Here is a 21648-nt window from a genome sequence, read left to right on the forward strand (position 1 = left end):
AAAAAGTACTTTTTTTTTTTTTTTCTTTTCGTAATTTGATAGTTGAGTGGAGAAATTTGAACCTGAACATCTTTATTAAAAACATTATAATGCATCAATTGAATTACAAAACTCTTGACAAAAACACGTATTTTTTAGTATTGAGTTACAAATGATGGCATCTCGAATACATATTTTTTTAGTTTTTAGTAGCAAGTTATACGTGCATATGATAGCAGACCTCTTTTAATTAGTTACAAAAAAAAAAAAAAAAAAAAAAAAAATAGGGGGGGGGGGGGGGGGGGGGGTGGGGGTGGGGGGTATTCAAACTTGAGAAAGCCATGAATTACAAGGTACTCGTCAATTTAAAATAATATAAAATAAAAACCTTGATGTTGGGTGACCTGCGAGCAAAGAATTAGATCTATACCTAAAAATTTCACTCTTTGTTGTTGACAAAAAGGAAAGTAAACAAGGAACACAGAAATGAATGCCGCTTAGACTCTTTAGTCTTTACTGTCAAATAACCATATTCATTGCGTATGATCTCAAGTTCTCAACAGAAGCTCTGTAAGATTTCAGCTTCTTTGAATGTTAAGATTGGCTAATCTAGGACTACGCCGACATTTACAAAAGTCATATCAGCTATACATCTCACTTTTAAAACTTTAATCCAAGGAAACTAGTTTCCTAAAAGACAGCCAAATTTGAAAAAACCTCTGGCTTGATTTCAAAAAGACCCATTAATATATGTCCTAAGGACACATATTAATCATCAAATTTAGGAATTTTTTTATGAGAAATTGAAAAAATCATTAAAAAAATTAGTCATTTTTTCATTTTTCAATCAAAAGTTTTCTAAAATGATTTAATAATGCCTAAGTCTTGTCTTATAGAAAATTCACTCACATTAGCTTATCGAACTTTCTTATAATAGTTGGCAGCCACCGCCAACTTATTAAAATAAAATATATATTCAACTTTAGACATAAAGTTGAGTTCATAGGTCCCATTTCAGGACAAATATATTACAAGATGAAAACGTAATTGAAGATTAAACAAAGTTCTGGAACACATGCTACCAGAGGGCTTATTTAAGTTTGACACACAGTAGTACTTGGTGTAGGACTTATAGGTAGAGCTTCCAGTTTCTGGCACTTAGAATCTTGTTGATATCATCAGCTATGGTCTCTGCATCCCTCGCTACTCCAAACAGTCCCCTCTTTGACAACCCAGCACAATACAGGCCTTTCTCTCCCTTAAAGTGAGCTGGGAATGGATTTTTTGGCATTCCTTCTTCATTCAGAGCATATTTATAATCCTATAAACACATTATTTTAGTCAATAATTAAGTACAAAATTTCTTGAAGTTTAGCTTCGTCTTTGAGTAAATTGTTAAAACAAACTACGTACCTTAAGCCAATTATTAGCTGAGCTTTTATAACCAGTTGCAAACACAATCGCAGCGAACTTCCTCTCAGTGCCATCCATGAACTCCACACTGTCTTCATTGATTCTCACTATACCAGGGACAACCTGTGTCAAAGATAACAATAGATTGCATGTCAGAATTATGTGCCGCAACATATTAAAAAAAAACATCCCTTAGGCCCAAACCAACCAAGTTTAGTTCCAACAGTTAAATGAATATTCTTGACTATTATGATAATCTCAAATTAGTTATTATCAGCCATTTAAAACAAACAAAATGATACATACAAAACCAACTTCAATCCTCCATTAATGCATAGATGTTGAGGCTAGTTATTTAATATAGTGGCTATTACTCATCGTCTGCTCAGTGGCGAAATTAGTATAGAATGGAAAGCAGTTACGGACAAGCACAATATACGTTGTTTTATATGCGTTATGGACAAGCACACTACACATACAATATAATACCATTCACGTGAATATAAATTAGTGATTTTATGTTAGATTAAGCAAAAAAAGATATAACATCCATTATCTTTAATCTATTTGTTAGGATTTTTAAGCTTTAGAAAAATATCACTCGATGAATCTATATAATAACTAACAGTCGAAACGTTTAACTTTTTGTTGACCATTCCTTATTACGTCATATGACTATATAAATTTGTGACATGTTTACATTTTAAAACACTGAAAAATTATGTCTTTTCATTTGGTGGATTAAACAAACCGTTTCAATACAATTTTACTACCGTTACTATATCTTTTAACTCTCTCTTATTTCTCCCGGTTTCTTTGCTGCCAGAGGAGTACAGAAATAAGAAAACAACATTATTGGCGCTCTATTCCCTTGATGAAAAGGTTAGAAACTAATTCGGTCAACTGTGATTGAGAAATTGCTCTAAGTATTGATCATGGTGTTATACTATTCTTTTTTTTGAGAAGATGGTGTTATACTATTCGGTTACATACATTTTGCCTTACTTTGTGTGCCAAAGTTACTCAACATATATAATGTTATTTGTGCACGGTTTGACTTTGTAAAATGAGTTTGAATTCGCATTTTTTTGGCTTAATGGCTTTGATTATTTATTTAAGCATATTTGGTTATTGGAGTTATTGTTTTGTATTTCCTCATCTCCATTCAAATTTTAACAATTGGGTTTGAATCAGGTAGTTGCAATGGAGATTTGGTTTAAAGCAGTATTACAGGTTGTTTTAGTATTTTCTTATGGCCATAATATAGAGCGAGATTGTATTATAATTTATGAAATGGCCATGACTTCGGCACTATAATCAAAAAGTAGATACCTCTTTATACTGATACTTGAATTGTTGGCCATTGTAAAAAATTGAATCCTGCGCATTTGTTTTATGTTAATATTTTCCTCTAAGAATGGTATTGTGTATTGTTATTGGTTGAAACGTTGTCTTCAATATTAATATATACCCTATTAACTATTCTGTGTTGTTGGCAATTTTATTACTTTTGTTCTAATTTGTATAAGTTTGTATTACCATGCTTGGAATGGCCAGACTTTGGTAGTAAAATCAAAGTATAATGGCAGTTAAAATCAAACATGTGGCATTTAATGTGTGTTTGGCATATTTGCACTTCACAATTTATTCTTCTTATTGTTTCATCGTTGACTACTGTAATAAAAATATTTTTATGTTTTAGTAGAAATTTATTTTGAGTTTGAATTAGATTTTCGCACCATATAAATTTATAGTTTATATATAACTGGTTCTTAGTCCAATTATAATTTTTTGGCTTTTTATATGTGCAATAGTGTATGGGCACAAAATTCTCCCCATGACACAACCAAGTTTATTGGGTTCTAGTGTTCTACAAATAGCAATTTTGAAAAAAATCCACAAGTTTCTTGTGTTTCTAAGAAAGACGAAAAAGAAGAAGTTGAGAAAAAATTACCAAATGAATATGAACTACTATTCATACCAAAATGTTTATGACTCTTCAATATGCACATTTTCATTCAGTATGCATATTTTCAGTCAATGGACACATTTTTATTCAATAGGCACATTTTCATTCAATATGCACATTTTCATTCAATAGACACCTTTAATATATATCCAATATAAAGAATTATGACCTTCCAATAGACACATTTCAATATATCTAATATGAAAAGTTATGACTTTTTTTATCCCTAAAATCATCCAACAGTTATTCCCGTGCATCGCACGAATTAGCGACTAATTTTATTATATAATTATTTTCAAATTTCATACTTATTCTCAAATTTATAAAAAAAAATTCAAAGTCCTAACATTTTTTAAAAATATCAAAAACAAATTTTAACCTTTTTTTTTCTCTTGAATTAAAATTTTTGCAATTTTCTTTTTCTTTTTTCCCTCTTTTTTAAAACTTTTGAATATTTAGAAAATATTGATATACCCTTAAAAAAGACATTGATATAAAGGGAAATATTTTTCTTTATATTTTGTTCAATAAAACTTGATCTATAAAAGATATACATAAATGAAAAGAAAAAATAAATAAATAAAAATAAAGAAGTTTTGGGTGGGGCTGTGGAGCCATTTCTAGACAATAGTATAAAGAGTATGAAACTATAAAAAAAGAAAAACTAAGGGCCCGTTTGGTACTTGTGTTTAAATAATAGTTTTCAGTTTTTTTAGAAATACATGTGAGTGAAAAAGTGTGTGGAATATGTGTAATGTTGTTTAAAAACTGAAAACATGTGTTTAAACTTACATAACAAACGAGGCCTAAGAATCTTATAGTTCAATTAATATCTTCTGGTATTTTAAATAGAAATAGCTAAGATTTAAATCCCTTCTCCTTCTATTATAGCTTTGGGATTATCATTATAGCTTAACTAACATCTCTTATTACTCCTTGATATATCATGCTTCACCATCTTAATGAAACCCTAGAATCACAATCCCACTCCCTTACCCAACCATGCTTCATCAATTATCATCATCATGCATGTTTAATTATTTCTATCTTTATCAACAATCAAATTTGTACTATTCTTAATATGTTAACAGATTTAGTTGTTAGATAAAAAAATGTATTGATCAGTAGTAGCAAAAACATTATAAAGTAGTTGTCATTTTAATTAAGTTACTAATTATTATAATAATATTAAATGAAGGTACGTACCTGAACCTCTCCTTGTTTGATCTTTTTTATTGTTCCAACATCAATAACAGGAGACCTTCCGGTTGACGATTTTTGAAAGAAGGGGCCTATATTTGGGCGATGGATGCCATACTTGGACAGATTGCCGAAAAGGAAAGCTGCATGTATCATGGTCAAAGCATCCACAACGTGAACAGGGAGATATTTCATTAAAGACATTCCTCGATGCACAGCTTCTCTGGTCAGCACATGAAACTGCAACCAATTGCAATAGTAGAATAGTCATGAATAAGTAATTCCATTAAAATCGTAATGTAATCATGTCTAGGTTTTTTCATTCCCATAGCGTACGTACTTTTTGGATAGGCTTGGGTTTCTACAAATATCACCATCCAATTTTTTGATCTTTATTTAACTCTCTATTTGAATAATTAATTTGCTGGAAATTAGGCTTCTAACAACTCAAAAAGCTGTTGTTGATATTTTTCCTTTAATATTCTTATGAATTTAATCACGTTTTTTCTATCATTTAATTATTTGATTTTTCCTTATTAATTATTATTACATGGACATAACATGAATTAATCCGTTAGCTTTTTACCAACAATACAAACAAGAAATTTTTTTTTAGGTAATCTATTAACAATGCTCCCTCCTTTTCACATAAGAGGTGAGCCCCACACGTGGGTCCCACCATGGGATAATTGTTTAAATCAAAAGTTCAAGAATTATTAATACTCATATTCTAAGAATAATATTTGTAAAACTCTTTAGGTAGTTTCATATAAAGGTGAACTCCATGAGTCTTTCTACCAAAAAAAAAACCTCCATGAGTCTTGTATATGGATCCCAAGATTAGTGAGAGAGAAATGTGTAACGTAAAAAATATTTTATGAAACGGTTTCATGATCCCTCTCTCACATAGCATGTATGGATTTCACATGCTGTAAGAGAGTGATCTCATTATATACCTCTTGGTGTAAAACCATGGGTGTAAGGAATAATTTCTTCTAAAACTCTCATCTCTTCTCTCTTCTCTGTCTCTTTTCCCTACACGCTATCACAGCTTCCTATGCCCTACTATCTTAACCTGCTTATTAAGTTGTATTCAATTAGTTGCTCAAAAAACGTTTAATCCACCTATATGTACAAAGACGGAAGGCAAAATCTGCATTTATCATCATCAGTCTATTTTTGATCTCATGATCTCATCAACCTCAACTCACGGAGTGAGAGAGAGAGAGAGAGAGAGAGAGAGAGAGAGAGGTATCCCATAAATTAAGCATGCATGCAAGACAAAAACTGGTCTAAGTTGGTTGGTTTGAAGACAAAAAAGATGAAATTAGCTCTCTTTATGTTGTAGGGAGAAAAGTGGCAGTTCTACTATTTAGGCTCAATTTGGGCTGCCCTGCTGTATGGAGGGAGGAACCCATCATTTTCCTAAACCTAAAAAATAGCAGAGTTGTCCTGATATTTCTGTTGCATAGAAATGCTTTATAAGCTCAAAATGACCTCCTACTGCCTGAACAAGATGGAAGAACGTCAGTATATATAATAGATTGCAATAATGATTTTTTTTTTTTTTTTGAGAAGGCAATAATGGTATCTATTTTAACTGAGAACAAGAAAAGAAGCATTTACTCTTGCATTCAACTAGTAGTAGAGTCAGAATTTTTCTCTCCCTCTCTCACGCAGTCTTAGTGTTCTATGTACTTTCAAGCAACCTTTAATTATACAATGGTTAAATTGTATACCCAACTAAGATCTAAGGCAAATCGCTCTAGAACAAGAAACACAAAGTTGTTAGGCTAACCCCAAATATTCATTATTATTATTATTATTATTATTATTATTATACAGGCCACCTTAATTAGCATGTTACCTTTCTTCCTAAAGAACGCTTCTGCTCAAATACTTTAATTCTATTTTAGCAGATGATAATAATAATAGTGTTATGGTGTATGGACAAAAATAGTTCAGGCCGTAAAGCACACAAAGCTGGGGGATAAAGAAAAATCCAAGTCATTGTTTCCTTGGATTTCTTTCAATCGTTTGTATAATCTTAAAAAAATAATAATAATAATAAAAATAATAAATAATAAAAACGCCTGTAGAAAATCATATTTTTCAAACAAGGCGAAGCTATTTGTATGGTCTAATCTTGTAATCATTTTTTATTAATTGTAAATCGTCTATGTATTTTTGAGTGTTTTTCTGGTCTAGTTGAAAAATAATTTCACAGGGTATAAAAACAATTTTCTCCAAAGTAACATCACAAGTGACCTCTCCCTGCAACATTACTTTACTCCTTTTCAATCACTGTGTCATACGAATGTTAGCTACTTTACTCCTTTTCAAGACCATGTGAGAGAGGGAGAGAAGATGAACATAATGATGGATAGCAGAAAATTAATACTGTTTTTTATTTTTCTATTTTTAATAAGAAGAATTAATAACTTAGTTACTAATTTCTAGGGAACAATAAATATATGACTATGAGTGTTTTTTTCATCCTTAGTGTAACTTCACAAGAGTTACACATTTTTTGGACCATTGATTTCTATGAGATCTAATGGTTAAAAATAGTCAACTATCACATCAGCAAAATTTATTTTAGGGTATTTTTCTTTCTCTCACCCTATTTATTACAACAATTGATTTCTCTCTCCCTATTTATTTATTTCTTTCTTTCTTTCTCTCACCCTTTTTATTACAACATGAGTACATTTTTTTTTTCTCCAGATTAATCCGATATAATTTTCTTTTATTCCACCCTTCTTGCTATGGAGACTTGTGACATAATATCACAGTGCTCCATCCCGTCACTTGCGTTGCATATAGCCATACGTACATATATATATATATATATATATATATATATATATTGATGTTACTGGGATTTATTTAAAGCAAGGGGTAGCCGGGCCGGGGCATTGGTGCCATCATCTGAAACTTTTCCTGAAGATTTACTGTCTCTAACATTGAATAGTTGTCATTCAAGAGTTTGAAAGATCTGATTTGGATGTCAAAATTCTAAGCAGTGGGTTAATGAATAAATAAGCAAATTATTGATGATGTCCTGATTTTACAATTAGGGTAATATAACCACAATCCAGGAGCAATATATTACAGCTACTCTGTTTATGAAGTATTTCCTTCCACAAATTATGCTATAATAGAAACTGCAACTCCTACTTTTGTTGGTCTTGACAAAATATATTTCCCCTCTATTTTGTTGAAAAATGCTTTTTAAATTTATCACTACAAGACAAAATATATTTCCACTTTATTTTGTTGAAGATGCTTTTAAATTTATCAAGACAAGGTAAAATAAAAATAAGAATACTTGAAAATTGAAGTGGATGATGTATATATACAATTACAACTTTGAAAAGGATGGAAAAATAATGCATAGTGAACTACATACACATACTGCCTATATTATCAAAAAAAATTTCTCATGTTGACAGCATGAATAAATAAATAAGGAGAGAAAAATCAATGGTTGTAATAAATAAGGTGGGAGAAAAAAAAAAAAAAAAAGGCCTAAAATAAATTTTGCTGATGTGGCAATTGATTATTTTTAATCATTAAATCTTATAGAAATCAATGGTCTTAAAAAATGTGTAACTTCTTTAAACCTATCTCATATATATAATATTAATTTATTGCTTATACATGGATGTTTGTAATTTTGATTTAACATATTTTCTTACGTAAACAAAAATATTAACATCAAATAAGTCTTTACATTTTTACCAAAAAAAAAAAAAAAACTTTGACATGTTTAAAAATATACAAGTCAATTTAATAAAAATAAAATATAATTTAATTACGTATGGTATGCATTAAATACTCTTTAATTTACCATGATGAAAGGTGCTGTCTTAATTTTTTATACAAATATTTAAAAGTTAACACAAAAGAGAGTTTGTGAGAGAATTTTTGTAGAAGCAAATTGATTCTAGATTATAGTAGAATTGGCACTGCATGAATGAGAGAGAGAGAGAGAGAGATCATATATACCGGGTCTCTGACAACAATGGAGGGGCGACTATAGCAGTTTGAGAGGTCATAAGCAATCTCCATTCCGGAATTACCACAGCCAACCACCAAGACATCTTGGTCTTGATATTTCAGACCTGATTTGTACTGTTTGGAATGTACAATCTCTCCCTTAAAGCTATCCAAACCAGTCACATCAGGTATATAGCCCTCGCTATTCTCACCGGTAGCAACCACTAAAAACTCAGCAACATAAACCTCCGTCTTCCCTTCTATGGTGTTCTTAGCTTCAACCCTCCATTTGTTTTCAGAATTGTCATAGGAAGCCGACTCAACAGAGCGGTGGTAGCGAGGGTTGATGTCAAACTGGGACACATATTCATCTATGTATCGAACAAAACATTCCTTGGACATGAAAGAAGGGGTATTTGGTGGATGTGGCTTAAATGGTAAGGAGCAAAATTCTTTAGCTAGATGGAGACCTAGTCGATCATAGGTTCCTTTCTTCCAAAGAGAATTATGGCAATCTTCTCTTTCAAGGAGCACATAGGGAATGGAATGATGGGTCAAGCAAGCTGCAGTTGCAATGCCAGAAGGGCCAGCTCCTACAATCAAAACTACTGCTTTACTCTCCATTGAAAATGGTACAAACAAACTAAGAGCTCAAGGTTTTCCTTAGTGCTTGGATTGCTTCAATTTCTATGTACTTGCAATGGGCTAGGATGTGTTATTTATAAATGGTACATGACCTGAGATTAAGGAAAGAATCTTTGATTAATGACTTCATATTATGTGTAATTATCATCCAGGTCATTAATCAAACAATTAGGGAGGGAAGATTTGAATCTTGTTTCTTTTCATAAAGAAAAGTAGACATTACCACTTAGGACATGTTTGGTACATTGAATAATAATTATGAGTTGAAAAAACCATAAAAAATAACTAATCTCTCTTACAAATTAAAAAAATAGGCAAAAATGCAAAATTGATCCCCTAACTTTCAGCTTTTGTCATTTCAGTCTTTTAACTTTCAGTTTTGTCATTTTAGTCCTCTAAGTTTCAATTTTTGTCAATGTGGTCTTCCGTTAGAACTCAATTATCTTTTTCTGTTAAGTGATCAAAACTACACCATTTTGACTTTTTTTTTTTTTAATAATAATTTTCATAGTTAAAAGAAAACTAAAAAAAAAAGCTGTAAAAAAAAAGAAAAAAAAAAAAGAAAGGAAAAAAACATTCAGAAATGGCGAACGCAAGATCTGTGCAAAACCTATGCCTCTGTCCTCAACCCTTACACTTGCGTCGTCTTCGCCGCCAAGATCTAGATCTGCCCCTTTTGTTACCAACGCAACCATTTCCCTCCTCACTATTCCATGATCTCCAATACCAATCTCCTCGGCGAAGTCTACGCTCAACACACCACCGATCAATACACTCTCCCCGGTTTTCGTTTTCGTGCTCGATATTTGCATGATCGAGGAGGAGATGGGCTATGTCAAATTGGCTTTGAGGCGTGCGGCATGCCATTGGCTTGTTGCCCGAGAACGCCCTTGTTGGCTATGTTTCATTTGGGACTCAGATTCAGGTTCGTGAATTGGACTTCTTCGACATGTTCAAGGTTTTGATTCCTCAGGTTACTTGTTTTTTTTTTTTTTTTTTTTTTAGCTTTTTTTAATTTTCTTTTAATTATAAAAATTATTATAAAAAAAGAGCTAAAAGTTAGAGAGTCACTTAACGGAAAAAGATAACTGAGTTCTAATGGAAGACAACATTGACAAAAATTGAAACTTAGAATACTGAAATGACAAAACTAAAAGTTAGAAGACTGAAACGACAAAAGGTGAAAGTTAAAGGGTCAGTTTTGCATTTTTACTAAGATATTTCCTAAAATATATCTTTAAGTTTGATTTAAAATATTTCCATTTCATTATCTTCAAGATTCTATTATTATGTTGTCACCAAACAAATAAATAGTAATAAATATTACATTACAGTATGTTGTATTTCTTGTATTTCCTATTTCTATACCTATGTAATTACGGTTACAGTCTACCAAATGTGCCCTAAATACATAAGTTTGATTATGAGTTGTAACATTGGAATAAAACTTAAGATCTATTTTAGGAAATATCATAATCATACATTTGTATTTTCTAGAATTTTTTTTTTTTTTTTAATTTGAGAGAAAGATGAGTTATTTTTTATGATTTTTTATTTTCATAATTGTTATATGCATACAAATTTTTTTTTTAAGTATTTGATTTTAGAAATTATTATAATTACTAAGGAATAATTATTACAAGTTTACAACCCTTTTAGAGAATAGATATTCATAAGGAATGATTATTTCCTATAATAAAAACATAACAAAACTACTGAAACAACTAAATCATATGAATATCTTTTATAAAAAAATTATAAAAGAGAAATGATATATCCACAACATTTTCACAACATTTTTACAACAAATCATAAGTAGCAGGTTGTTACTGGTTGTTATTGTTGGGGTAAAAAAATAATCTTAGTGTTAGATTCAAATTTGAACCAATAACAACTAACCCCCTATGATTTACTATGAAAATGTTATAAAAATGTTGTGAATGTAACATTTCTCAATCATAAAAATAACTATTACATTAAAAGTGCCCTTACAGCACTGTTTTATTTACATTTAGTATTTATGCATTTAATCTTAGTAATGGGTCATTTATGACCTCATTTCCACCAAATATGGAATAATATTTAATTCCAAATTGCTGATACAATTTGGTAATTAATTTTAAATGATTTTTTAGTCCAAAGCAGGGTAAAATGCCTTTAACACCCTTGAACTTTGGGTACTTGTACTTACACTTCTAAACTTTTATTTTTTGTGCAGTTCTAAACTTTTATTTTAACCAATTTAAAACTTAAACTTTAATATTGTAAGAAATAGACCCCCCTTAAATTTTATTTTAGCCTATTTAATACATATACTTTAGACTATAACCAATAGACCCCCCTAAACTTTTATATTGTTGCAATGAGAGCCCTTCATTTTCATTTTTTTTAAAATAATGATTTGTTGCAAAAATAAGTTGAATTATAAATTTTTTGTAAAAAAAAAAAATGTTAAGGGGGGGGGGTGGGGGTATTATTGCTACAATATCAAAGTTTATGTATTAAATTGGTGAAAGACAAAATTAAGGGGGTTAATTTGCTATAGTGTCAAAATTAAATTAGCTAAAACAAAAATCCAGGGGATGTAAGTAGGGGTGAGCAGGGACCCACCCAACCCAACCCGAATAAAAGGGCTTTGGGTGGGTCAAGTAGACATTCGGGTCGGGTTCAGGTCTCTTGCTCAGGAGAAAGAAGGGGAAAAAGAACTGAGAATAAAATTGGAAGAAAAATTAGAACTGCATGGACTTTAAAAACAAAATTTAAACAAAACTAAATGAAAGGAATTTAGTGAACTCAAACCAAAGTTGGAAGACTAAAATGGAGAAAAACAAAGTTACATGAATGATTTGCTATTGGCCAAAGCAAAGAGTTAATCTGTAATGTAGCCTTAAAAATTTGAAGAGCTTGTATATTCTCTCTAATAATAATTATGAGTGAAAAAAAGTAGTAGCTTAATATTATTATTCCCAATCTTCATGTTATAAAACAAAATTACATGTTCTATCAATTGTAAATATACGTAACCAATTTTTTATGTTTTCCATATTTTAAAATTTGACCAAAAAAAGTATAAGAATATTACACAAAAATGGTGTACCTAATTTTTAAAAATATTAAGTTTGATCCAATTAGGTATTGCAAGATCAAGACACATCAAGATTTTAACGGATAATAGGCATTTACATAGTTAGGGTTAACCACGTGTGATTATGAGTAATTAGAAATGATTGGTTTACCAGATAAATAATTATAATTAACTAGCATGTAACTCTGTGCATATGCACAGGTACATTTAAAACCATCACAATTATATATATATATATATATATATATATATATATATATATGATTTGGAATCTAATGAGATCTAGGTTCTTCAGTTTTTTGCACCCAATAATTCACTTGCTATAAAAATTAAAAAATTAGATGAGGCACATGGCACAAAATTGAACTTCAATTAAAATTCAATTTAGAATCTAATTGAATTTAGACTCTTTGATTTTTGCACCTAATGATTCACTTGACACAAAAATTAAAAAATTAGATAAGACACATGGCGCAAAATTAGACATGATTTAGAATTTAATTAGATCTAAACTCTTTAGTTTTTGCACCTAATAATTCACTTGCCACAAAAATTAAAAAATTAGATGGGGCACATGGCACAGAATTGAACTTCAATTAAAATTCAATTTAGAATCTAATTGAATTTAGACTCTTTGATTTTTGCACCTAATAATTTATTTGACACATAAATTTAAAATTAGATAAGACAGGTGGCACAAAATTAAACTTCAATTTAGAATTTAATTGTATTTTCTCTCAGTTTCACCTATTATTATATATATAGATTAATGTTAATAGTCTCGTTAGTTTGAGCTCATTGTAAGAAATGCACATCAACATGCATATGATTATTGTGGGGTCCAATAGTTTATGGGTCCGGCCCACGCGCTTATGGGAAGCCCACCGGTCCTAAACTGAGGGAGGCCAGGGCCCAAGCTCGAAACTAGGAAACATAAAAAGTGGCCCGAAGACACAGCCGAGGACGGTTTCGTCCTCGGCAAGTCCAAAACTTCATGGATAGAAATGGAACACGAGTAAGCTAGAAAGATCAGAAAATATCCTGGGGAAGTTGTCTTTAATACCCTTCCCTGACATGACACTGCCCCTAACAGAGCCGGGATCTTAGGCTTTATGGATCATCTCCAGCAATTTTGGGATTAGACTGATGGGACAGATATCTGTCCTGGAAAGATCGATCCTACACGTGGACGAAGGACAACGAACGTAGGCTAGTATAAAAGAGAATGTTATGTGACCAAAAGAGAGGCTCTCCCATCTAGCTTCTTGAGAAAGATTTGATGAAAGAGAATGCCTGGATAATATACGCCGGACACCACATAAAAACCCACCGACGGGTAACCGGGGACAGCACCATCGCTCCTCGGACATGATCCGAGGAGCCAAATCCTCCTGGATACAAGATTGAAGGGCCTGAATATCCAGCCCAAAGCTCTTTCTCATATTGGTTCACCTATAGTCCGGCCCGAAATGTCGCCCTGTGATCCAACGCTGGCCTTTCAAGCCCACTCTCTACAAATATTATTGTGAGGGACTTTCCATGTGCGAGCCCACCATCGTTGTTGGGCCGTTAAAGATTTTGTGTCCTTACAATTATTATAATGGATAATTAGGTATTAATATTTATTGTTTATCTTGGAAAATAAGGTGTTGAACTAAAATTTAAAATTCATAAATATTTCTTGAACAAAATTTCTGCATTTTGATAATATCTAGAAATTCATGACTTTTCAATGGAAAATCAGAAAACTAGAAATTTGGACAGAATTTCAACATTGTCTAATGAGGAGAAAAGGGGTGTATGCATGACCATGTTATACAATAAGGGGTTTAGGGGTGGCGTATCATTTACGTAGTCAGTACTTCAGCTATTGCATCTAGTCTAATACTTGGCCAATGGAGCTACAATCATCAACTTGTTCGACAATGGTGTAATAGTAGCTAGCATTACAACAAGGTTCATGTTAATGGTTTTCCTTAAAGTAATTGTTAATAAATCATATTAGAATTTTTTTTTTTTTTTGAGAAACAAATTAACTACTAAACACACACACACTTAATTACATTCTCTCACCAAGCTCAAACATATTAGAAAGTTTTAACATTATTTTTATAGGAAATATAAAAAGTTGTCAACATAATCAATTGCTTTATCATTTTTCCATAAAATGTTTCTTAAAATAATTTTTAAACTAATGCTCTTAGAACATTCATTAACATTTCCCTTACAACAAACAATTATACAATTTGTCAATAGAAATATGGTGGCTGGATCACTGTAAGCATGTCAACAGCATTCTGGCGAAATCTCAGTTACTTCACAACCCTAGCAAGTAGTATCTCTATACGTGTGGTTACCTTACTGACTTTGATTGGAGCTCACTTCTTCAAGCTCCGCTTGCTACTTTTCATTTTGATAGGAGTAGGTGCTTGTTGATTGTCAAAGTTGTAGCTCAAAAACACCTACAAACCAAGAAACCCAAGACCTGCAAAGGGGGCTTTGGAGAAGCAAACCAATACGACAACATGGAATTTGCGTTTGAATTAGCAGCTTCCTTGCTCAAGCAGCCTTTTGTCTTTAGTGTCGCCTTTAGGACCCGTTTGGATTAAGCATTGGAAAGAGAGGGAGTAGAGGGGAGTAGAATAAAATTGGCTGAATAAAGTAGAATTGACTGAAAATAGTAGAGTTGGCTGAAAATCTATTTTCAGCCAACTCTACTCTACTCCCCTCTATTCCCCCTCCTTCCCCCTCAATCAAAACAACCATAAGTGTCACTTACTCAAATTAAAATAACTTATACATTAACAATATTCATGTATAAAAAATTTGTCATAATTGATAACCATAACAATGGAAAATTTGTCATAATTGATAACCATAACAAAGATATTATCTCAAAAATCTATTATTTTAACTTATATTAATAAAAAATATATATAACTTATTAAATTTTTGGTTTTTTTTTTTTTTTTTTGTTTAATTCATTGTGTTTTTTTGGTCTACAACTCCACACTATACCTCCACATAATCACCATTAATTAGAACTCTTAGCCATCATTGGAGATTCCTAGAACATGATCCGACAATATTCCTATTGTAGTAATAAATCAATGTGTTGATAACCTTTGAAATCATAATCACTTATGGGAAAAATTCTATAAACCTTTAAAATTCTATCAACCTTACTTTCTTAACTAAGTCTTCAGTTTAAAAGCTTCTGAACCACATGAACCAAAAAGAAAAGGGAATAAAATTTAAATAAGTAAATGCTCCATTATTTCTTGAGATAGATAGTAGTTAGTAGGGCCTCTAGGTGGGTGAATTTGGGGAAATTATTATGTACTCCCGGACTACAATAAATGCGTACTCTCTTCTCTCACATGAATGGTGGATCCCACTAATTAAATTCATGGTGGGATCCACCATTCATGTGAAATGAGGGACTACGCATTTATGGTACTCCGGGAGTACCTAATAATTTTCCGTGAATTTGAACCAAAGGCATGAAACACTACAAATGATACCATTACTACTAGATCATTCTTAACCCCTAAAAGCTTCATTTCCAGATCTTAATTTGAAGCAACACATTTCATTTGGTGCCAAAAACCAATGTTATGACTTATCAATGAGAAATTGGTGGAATTTGGGAGATCAAAATTCAAAGTACGTTTTCCCATGATGTTGTTGGTAGTTTAGACCTAACCCTGATTGGGATATATCGGTGGAAAAGAAGTTCTATGTACATCTTAGAGAGAAAAGGTTTGAGGACAACTTAAGGAAAGAAATTTTGTTGAAGGCATTGGGATTTTGAAATTTATTATAGAGAACTATTAAACCATGGAGCTTGCCAAACCAAGAGACAATGAATTAGGCCAAATTTGAGCGCACCTTTTCACAAACGATAACTTCTGCAATTGAACCTTTGAAAATTGAAATTAATCATAGAGATTAAATATGATATAAAAAAAACAACTTATTTCTTTTATAAAAAAAAAATATACATACATATATATATATATATATATATATATATATATATATATATAGAAAGAGATTAGAATATATATGCATTACTACCCCATTTTGATTATTACCAAAAACATATCTGAAAATGGATCCTAGTTTAACTGTTTAAGTTATATGTCCCCCAAAAACAATAACCGAGTATTCGAGCTATTCAATAGATCCAATTGTACGTGCTCAAACAAAAGAAAAAGAGATTAAATCAATCTTAAATGGTGCAAATGTAGGATTGACAGTAATTATACACACACATGTATATACAAGATATAAATTATACTATAGGCCTAATCTAAATATATATGTGTGTGAAGTTCCCTCCTAGATGAACCCCAGCCCTTGCCCCTTTCGTCCCCCCCCCCCCCTCCCTCCCCTCCACTCCACTCCACTCTACAAGAACTTTGTACTTGTGGAGTAACTATCACGCCAAGAGTGTGCATTAATAATTGACAGTAATTAAGTAAAAAAGAGTCATGTAATATAAAGCAATGCTATTAGGTTTTATATTAATAATTTGTTGAAATATGAAAACTTGGAAAATCATATTGGATATGGCAATAATGGTAGCTTAATTGCTGCTCAATGCTCTCCGTTTAAAGTGCTCGATGCCATTACTCTCAAATCTCCTCCAAAACTCAATTCTTGACACAATTTTTAAAATAATCAGGCTTTAAAACTTTTCATAATTAATGTTCGATACTTAGACAAACAAAAGATTGAATATATTTCTATTCAAAAAATCAACCAAGATTTTTTGATATGAGAGAGAGAGAGAGAGAGAGAGAGGCTCGTCTAATAGTTGGTTCAAAAGAAGATGAGTGCGAAGAACTTCAATGCAAATGAAAAGAGAGTAAGAAAGAGTGAGATGCTTTAGGTGGATGAGTTGAGAAAACAGAAAGCTAAGTGCGGAGAAATCTATAAACCTAAACGAAACGCCATTACTTTTTCCTTCGATATGACGTCATGATGAAGTTGATTTTATTTGCTTTCCCCTCCCATACATAGAGTTATAATTCAATATTTCGGGAGTACAACAAGGATGTGGTACTCACTCTCTCACGTAATAATGAATCTAATTAATTAGATTTATGGTGTGATTCACCATTTACATAAGAGAAGGGAGTATCACTTTACTTTACTTCAAGAATACTTAATAATTTTCTTTCATGCCTATATGAAACCACATTGTTTTGAGCTCACATATGTAAGGCAAATTTAAAGTGCATGTTAAACTCCCAATTATTTTAGGAGTAATTTAAGAATGCAATAAAGTATTTCATACCTAAATGTCTTGACACATGACATGTGACATATAATAGCGATAACTTGATAAATGTTAATATATATGGCGTGTAGATGAGGAAGTGACACATAATAGTCATAACTTGATAAATGTTAGTAATATATATGGCGTATAGATGAGGAAGTGATGGTATGAAATTTATACTTTGATGAGTTATATTATTTTGTCCTATTTATTGATGTTTTGTTCTTTCTTTAACAAGATCATCCTAATCATAAGCAATATTTTTTTATTAAAGAAAATGAGTTTTTTTTTATTATAAAAAAAATTGCTAAAAATGCTAAACTGAGAAGTTGGAGAAAATTTTCAACAAATATGGGGGTCACTAGACTTTATGGCTATGTATTATATGAAACAATGTCAGTGGTAGTATTATGGTTATGTATTACGGAACAATGCTACTATTTTGGATGTATTTTATAAAACTTGGATGGTTTTAGTATTATGGAACAATGTTTACTAATTTATATGGTCATATATTGATTTTTTTTTTTTTTTTTTGAGAAACCGTTATATATTGAAACTTGAATGAGAGTACTATCATGGTTATGTGTTATGAAAAAATATTAAGTGTTTTGGATGGTTTTGAATTATAACCTGGATGGTAGTAGTATTATAGTGATATATAAGTGTTAAAAGATTACTTATGTTTTAACTAGGATAATGAAGTCAAGAGCCTTGTAATTTAGTTGGTTAGTATCTACTATTTTCAAAGTAGACATTCAAGGTTCACATTTCCCTCTCCAAAATTATTAATAAATAAATAAAAATAAAGATAGTGTCATATGCGGAAGTATATGTTTTATTGGTAAAACTACAGTCAACATACATGCCTTACAATTTTTTTTAAGCATAATTTATTGTTATGTATCAATAATATATGTTTTCTGATCAGGGAAAAAAATGGTAACATATGTTTTATAAGTTGTTAATAAATTTTTTTTTAATTTTTTTAAAGAAAAAGGAAAAGTTTTTATTTTACGTCACATCAAATCTCATAAATTAAAAATATGCAATTAAAAACTTGGAAAAAAATCCTAAAAAATATTTTAAGCCGAAAATTTTACATAAAAAATTACAACTAAATTAATAATTAAAGCCTAAGTGAAAACTATTTTCTCTAAAGATGGTGAGGAATTTAAAGACTTAATAATTGTTCTAATAGTTTCAGATAATTAAGTAGCATTACGGAGATTTTGAAGAACATTAGATCATATAAGTGTCTGGGATACTTCTTTTTTTTAGAGAAAGTGTTGGGGATACTTAACTATTGATAACCCTACTACATAATTAATAAAAGAAAAAAAAAACTTTATGGGCATTTAACCAACTACTATTATTTAATAAAGAATTTAAGAAACAACATATTACTATAAAAGGATATATAAGAAAATTTTATTACAAATACAATTAAATAGAAAAAAATGATGAAGGTATATAAATATGATATGAAAAAAAATCATTTAATATATTATTGTCTGTTGATGTTTTATCTGCTCCCATTCATACCCTAACTTTGTCTCTTACTTATGAACTCGTAATGCCAAATATTAGACTAATCTTTCCTTTTTCTTTTTGTTAACCAAGAGTACGTCGAATGTTCTTTTGATATATAAATATATATTTTATATAAATATATATATATATATATATATATATATATATATTTATATTAATCTCTTTCCCAAGTTAATGTACCTATCGAAAAAGATGTGAGGATTTGTTAAGTTTGCATTGTTATTACAATTCTCTAATTATCTAATAGTTTTCTAAGTGATAGTTAATTTTTCAATCTTCTCATGTTACACCATCCATTTATAAGACCATAACAAGTAAAATTTAAATTTTTACATGCATTTAATGGCTGTTATGACACTAGAAGCTTCACAACACTGGAGAGTTTCTTTTCCCATCGATTGAAGACTATTTTCTATAGAGATGTCAAAAATTTAATCATTTAATTATAGGTTCAAATGATTAAGTAGCATTAATGTTATTTTAAAGATCATATGATTTTTTTTTAAGGGAGGTTTTGCATACTAGAACTAACTTTGACATGACTAATTTATGTATATATATATATATTAATAAGTAAAGTTAAGAGAAAATCCAATTAGATTTCAAATTAGATTATAATTGTAGTCTAATTTTGCACCACGTGTCCTTTTTATATATATATTTTAATTTGTAGGTGAGTTAATGTTGTGCAAAAAACGAAGAATCTAATATAAATAAACCATAAAAAAAATTTTAAAAAAAAAACCCAATAAAAAAGAGTAAACTTATGTGTATATCCAAAAAATAAAATAAAATAAATAAAGAAGAAAAATAGAGTGAAACTCATGTATATATCTATAACTTAAACAATGTATAATTTGAATTCATATATATATATATATATATATATATGTAATTCCGTTGTTTTTAATTATACCGTGGATATGCACGGATTATACATTAGTAAGTAATAGCACACAAAAAAATTTAAACTACTAATAATACAAAGGTAGTAAAAAGAAAAAGAGCTTTATAAACCTCTTGAAAATAATGAAGAATATAAGAAACTACATATTATTAAATAAGCCTGATATTGTGATTAATATAATTAAGTAAAATCTATTACAGGTAACATTAATGAAAGGTGTAAAATACTAAAAATTACTAATAAATAGAAGAAAAGTCATTTAAATGATAGAGGTATGTAAATATCAAAAGCCAAGAGTTTTTTTTTATCAAGACGCAGAGTTAACAATATTTTATAACTATCTCAAAAAAAAAAAAAAAAAAAAAAAAAAAAAAAAAAAAAAAAAGAAAGAAAGAAAGAAAGAAGAAGAAGAAGAAGAAGAAGAGAAGAAGAAAATATCAAATGATTTAATGTTGCCCAAGGAGCATTGTATCTTGGGTTATGGCATAATCCTTTTTTCTTTTTCTTTTCTTATGAAGCCATGCATTACCTTTGAGATGCAATATTGACATTTATCAACGTGTCAAGTCTAGATTACGGTAATTTATCATTTTCTTACTCAATTTATTTATATATATTATAGTTTAGGGAATAAATTGAGGAACAAAATAAAAATTCTTTTTGTCTTATAGTATCTCATTACAGGAAGAAAATTCAAGGGTAGTAAGTAAGATCAAAATTGAGTAATTAATATAACACATAAGGATACCACTTAACTCAAAATGTTAAAGGATAAAGTTTGGTTACAAATTTAGTTATAACTAATAAATACTAAAATAATTAACGTGGGTACAAATTTTAAAAATTTAACCGTTAAATTAGTAACAGCTCTTAGAATTTTGTTTAGAGTAGTCATTGAAAAACTTAAATAATATAAAATCTAATAAAGAGATAACTTGAATATATCAACGTCACAAAAAAAAAATGAAGTACCACAATTTCTTTCTATTAAGTATTAACAAATAGAGAAAGAAAGAAAAAAGGAATGATAAGGAAAAATTGAAAATTAAAAATGTTGAGATAAAAGTAATAAAGTGAATGAGAGTTTGAAATGATAATAGAGAAGAGAAAAGTGGAGAGAGAGAGAGATGATATTTGCTACAACTGCGAGTCAAGTCACAAAGGAAAGCAAAATTGTTGCAATTGCAAAACCAAAAAGAGCATAGTATTCCATTAGGTGGCATTTTAAGGAAAAATAAAATTAGAGATTTTTTTTTTAAATAGGTTGAACGAGTTACAAATTTGAATGATTAGGGATTTTTATTTATTATTTTTTTTGTTTTTGAGTTTTCTTTTTGTTGAATAATTTTTTCACTTGCTACAGTTGGGCCTTATTTTGTTTTTGTTTGGGTTTTATTATTGTTATTTAAGTCATTTTTTGGGTTTAAAGATTAAAGATTATATTTGGGGCCAAAATTATTTTTGGAATAATGATATATATTCACAACATTTTTACAACAAATTTTATGCGACAAGTTTTTTTTTTTTTTTTTTTAAAGACAAAGCGACAATTTATTATTGGTGATTAAAAAATGATGTTAGTATTGGGCCCAATCAGTAATAAC

General features: G+C 30.1%; 1 protein-coding gene across 2 annotated transcripts; it reads right to left on the reverse strand.

The window, feature by feature from the left end:
• Nucleotides 1-977: 977 nt before the first annotated feature.
• On the reverse strand, nt 978-13993 carry LOC126733351 (probable indole-3-pyruvate monooxygenase YUCCA10). Of its 2 annotated transcripts, XM_050436604.1 has the most exons (5): nt 13981-13993; nt 8573-9171; nt 4568-4801; nt 1393-1515; nt 978-1300 (listed from the first exon to the last, which is right to left on the reverse strand). In XM_050436604.1, exons 1-5 carry the CDS (start codon nt 13991-13993, stop codon nt 1109-1111), a joined length of 1161 nt encoding a protein of 386 aa, XP_050292561.1. In that variant the 3' UTR covers nt 978-1108. The 2 variants fall into 2 exon arrangements, with proteins under 2 accessions (XP_050292561.1, XP_050292560.1); XM_050436603.1 differs by lacking the exon at nt 13981-13993 and having other exon boundaries at nt 8573-9187.
• Nucleotides 13994-21648: the final 7655 nt, after the last annotated feature.

The sequence above is a fragment of the Quercus robur genome, chromosome 6, assembly GCF_932294415.1.
Source record: "Quercus robur chromosome 6, dhQueRobu3.1, whole genome shotgun sequence".
NCBI classification, from domain to species: Eukaryota; Viridiplantae; Streptophyta; class Magnoliopsida; order Fagales; family Fagaceae; genus Quercus; species Quercus robur.

What these genes read in the sequence shown, in the direction of transcription:
- LOC126733351 (XM_050436603.1), bottom strand. Translation starts at nt 9,187, where the DNA reads ATGGAGAGTAAAGCAGTAGTTTTGATTGTAGGAGCTGGCCCTTCTGGC. An exon ending in TCAAACAAGGAGAGGTTCAG is followed by an intron (nt 1,516 to 4,567) that starts GTACGTACCTTC and finishes TCTTTGACACAG; the next exon opens with GTTGTCCCTGGTATAGTGAG. An exon ending in CAGCTAATAATTGGCTTAAG is followed by an intron (nt 1,301 to 1,392) that starts GTACGTAGTTTG and finishes ATGTGTTTATAG; the next exon opens with GATTATAAATATGCTCTGAA.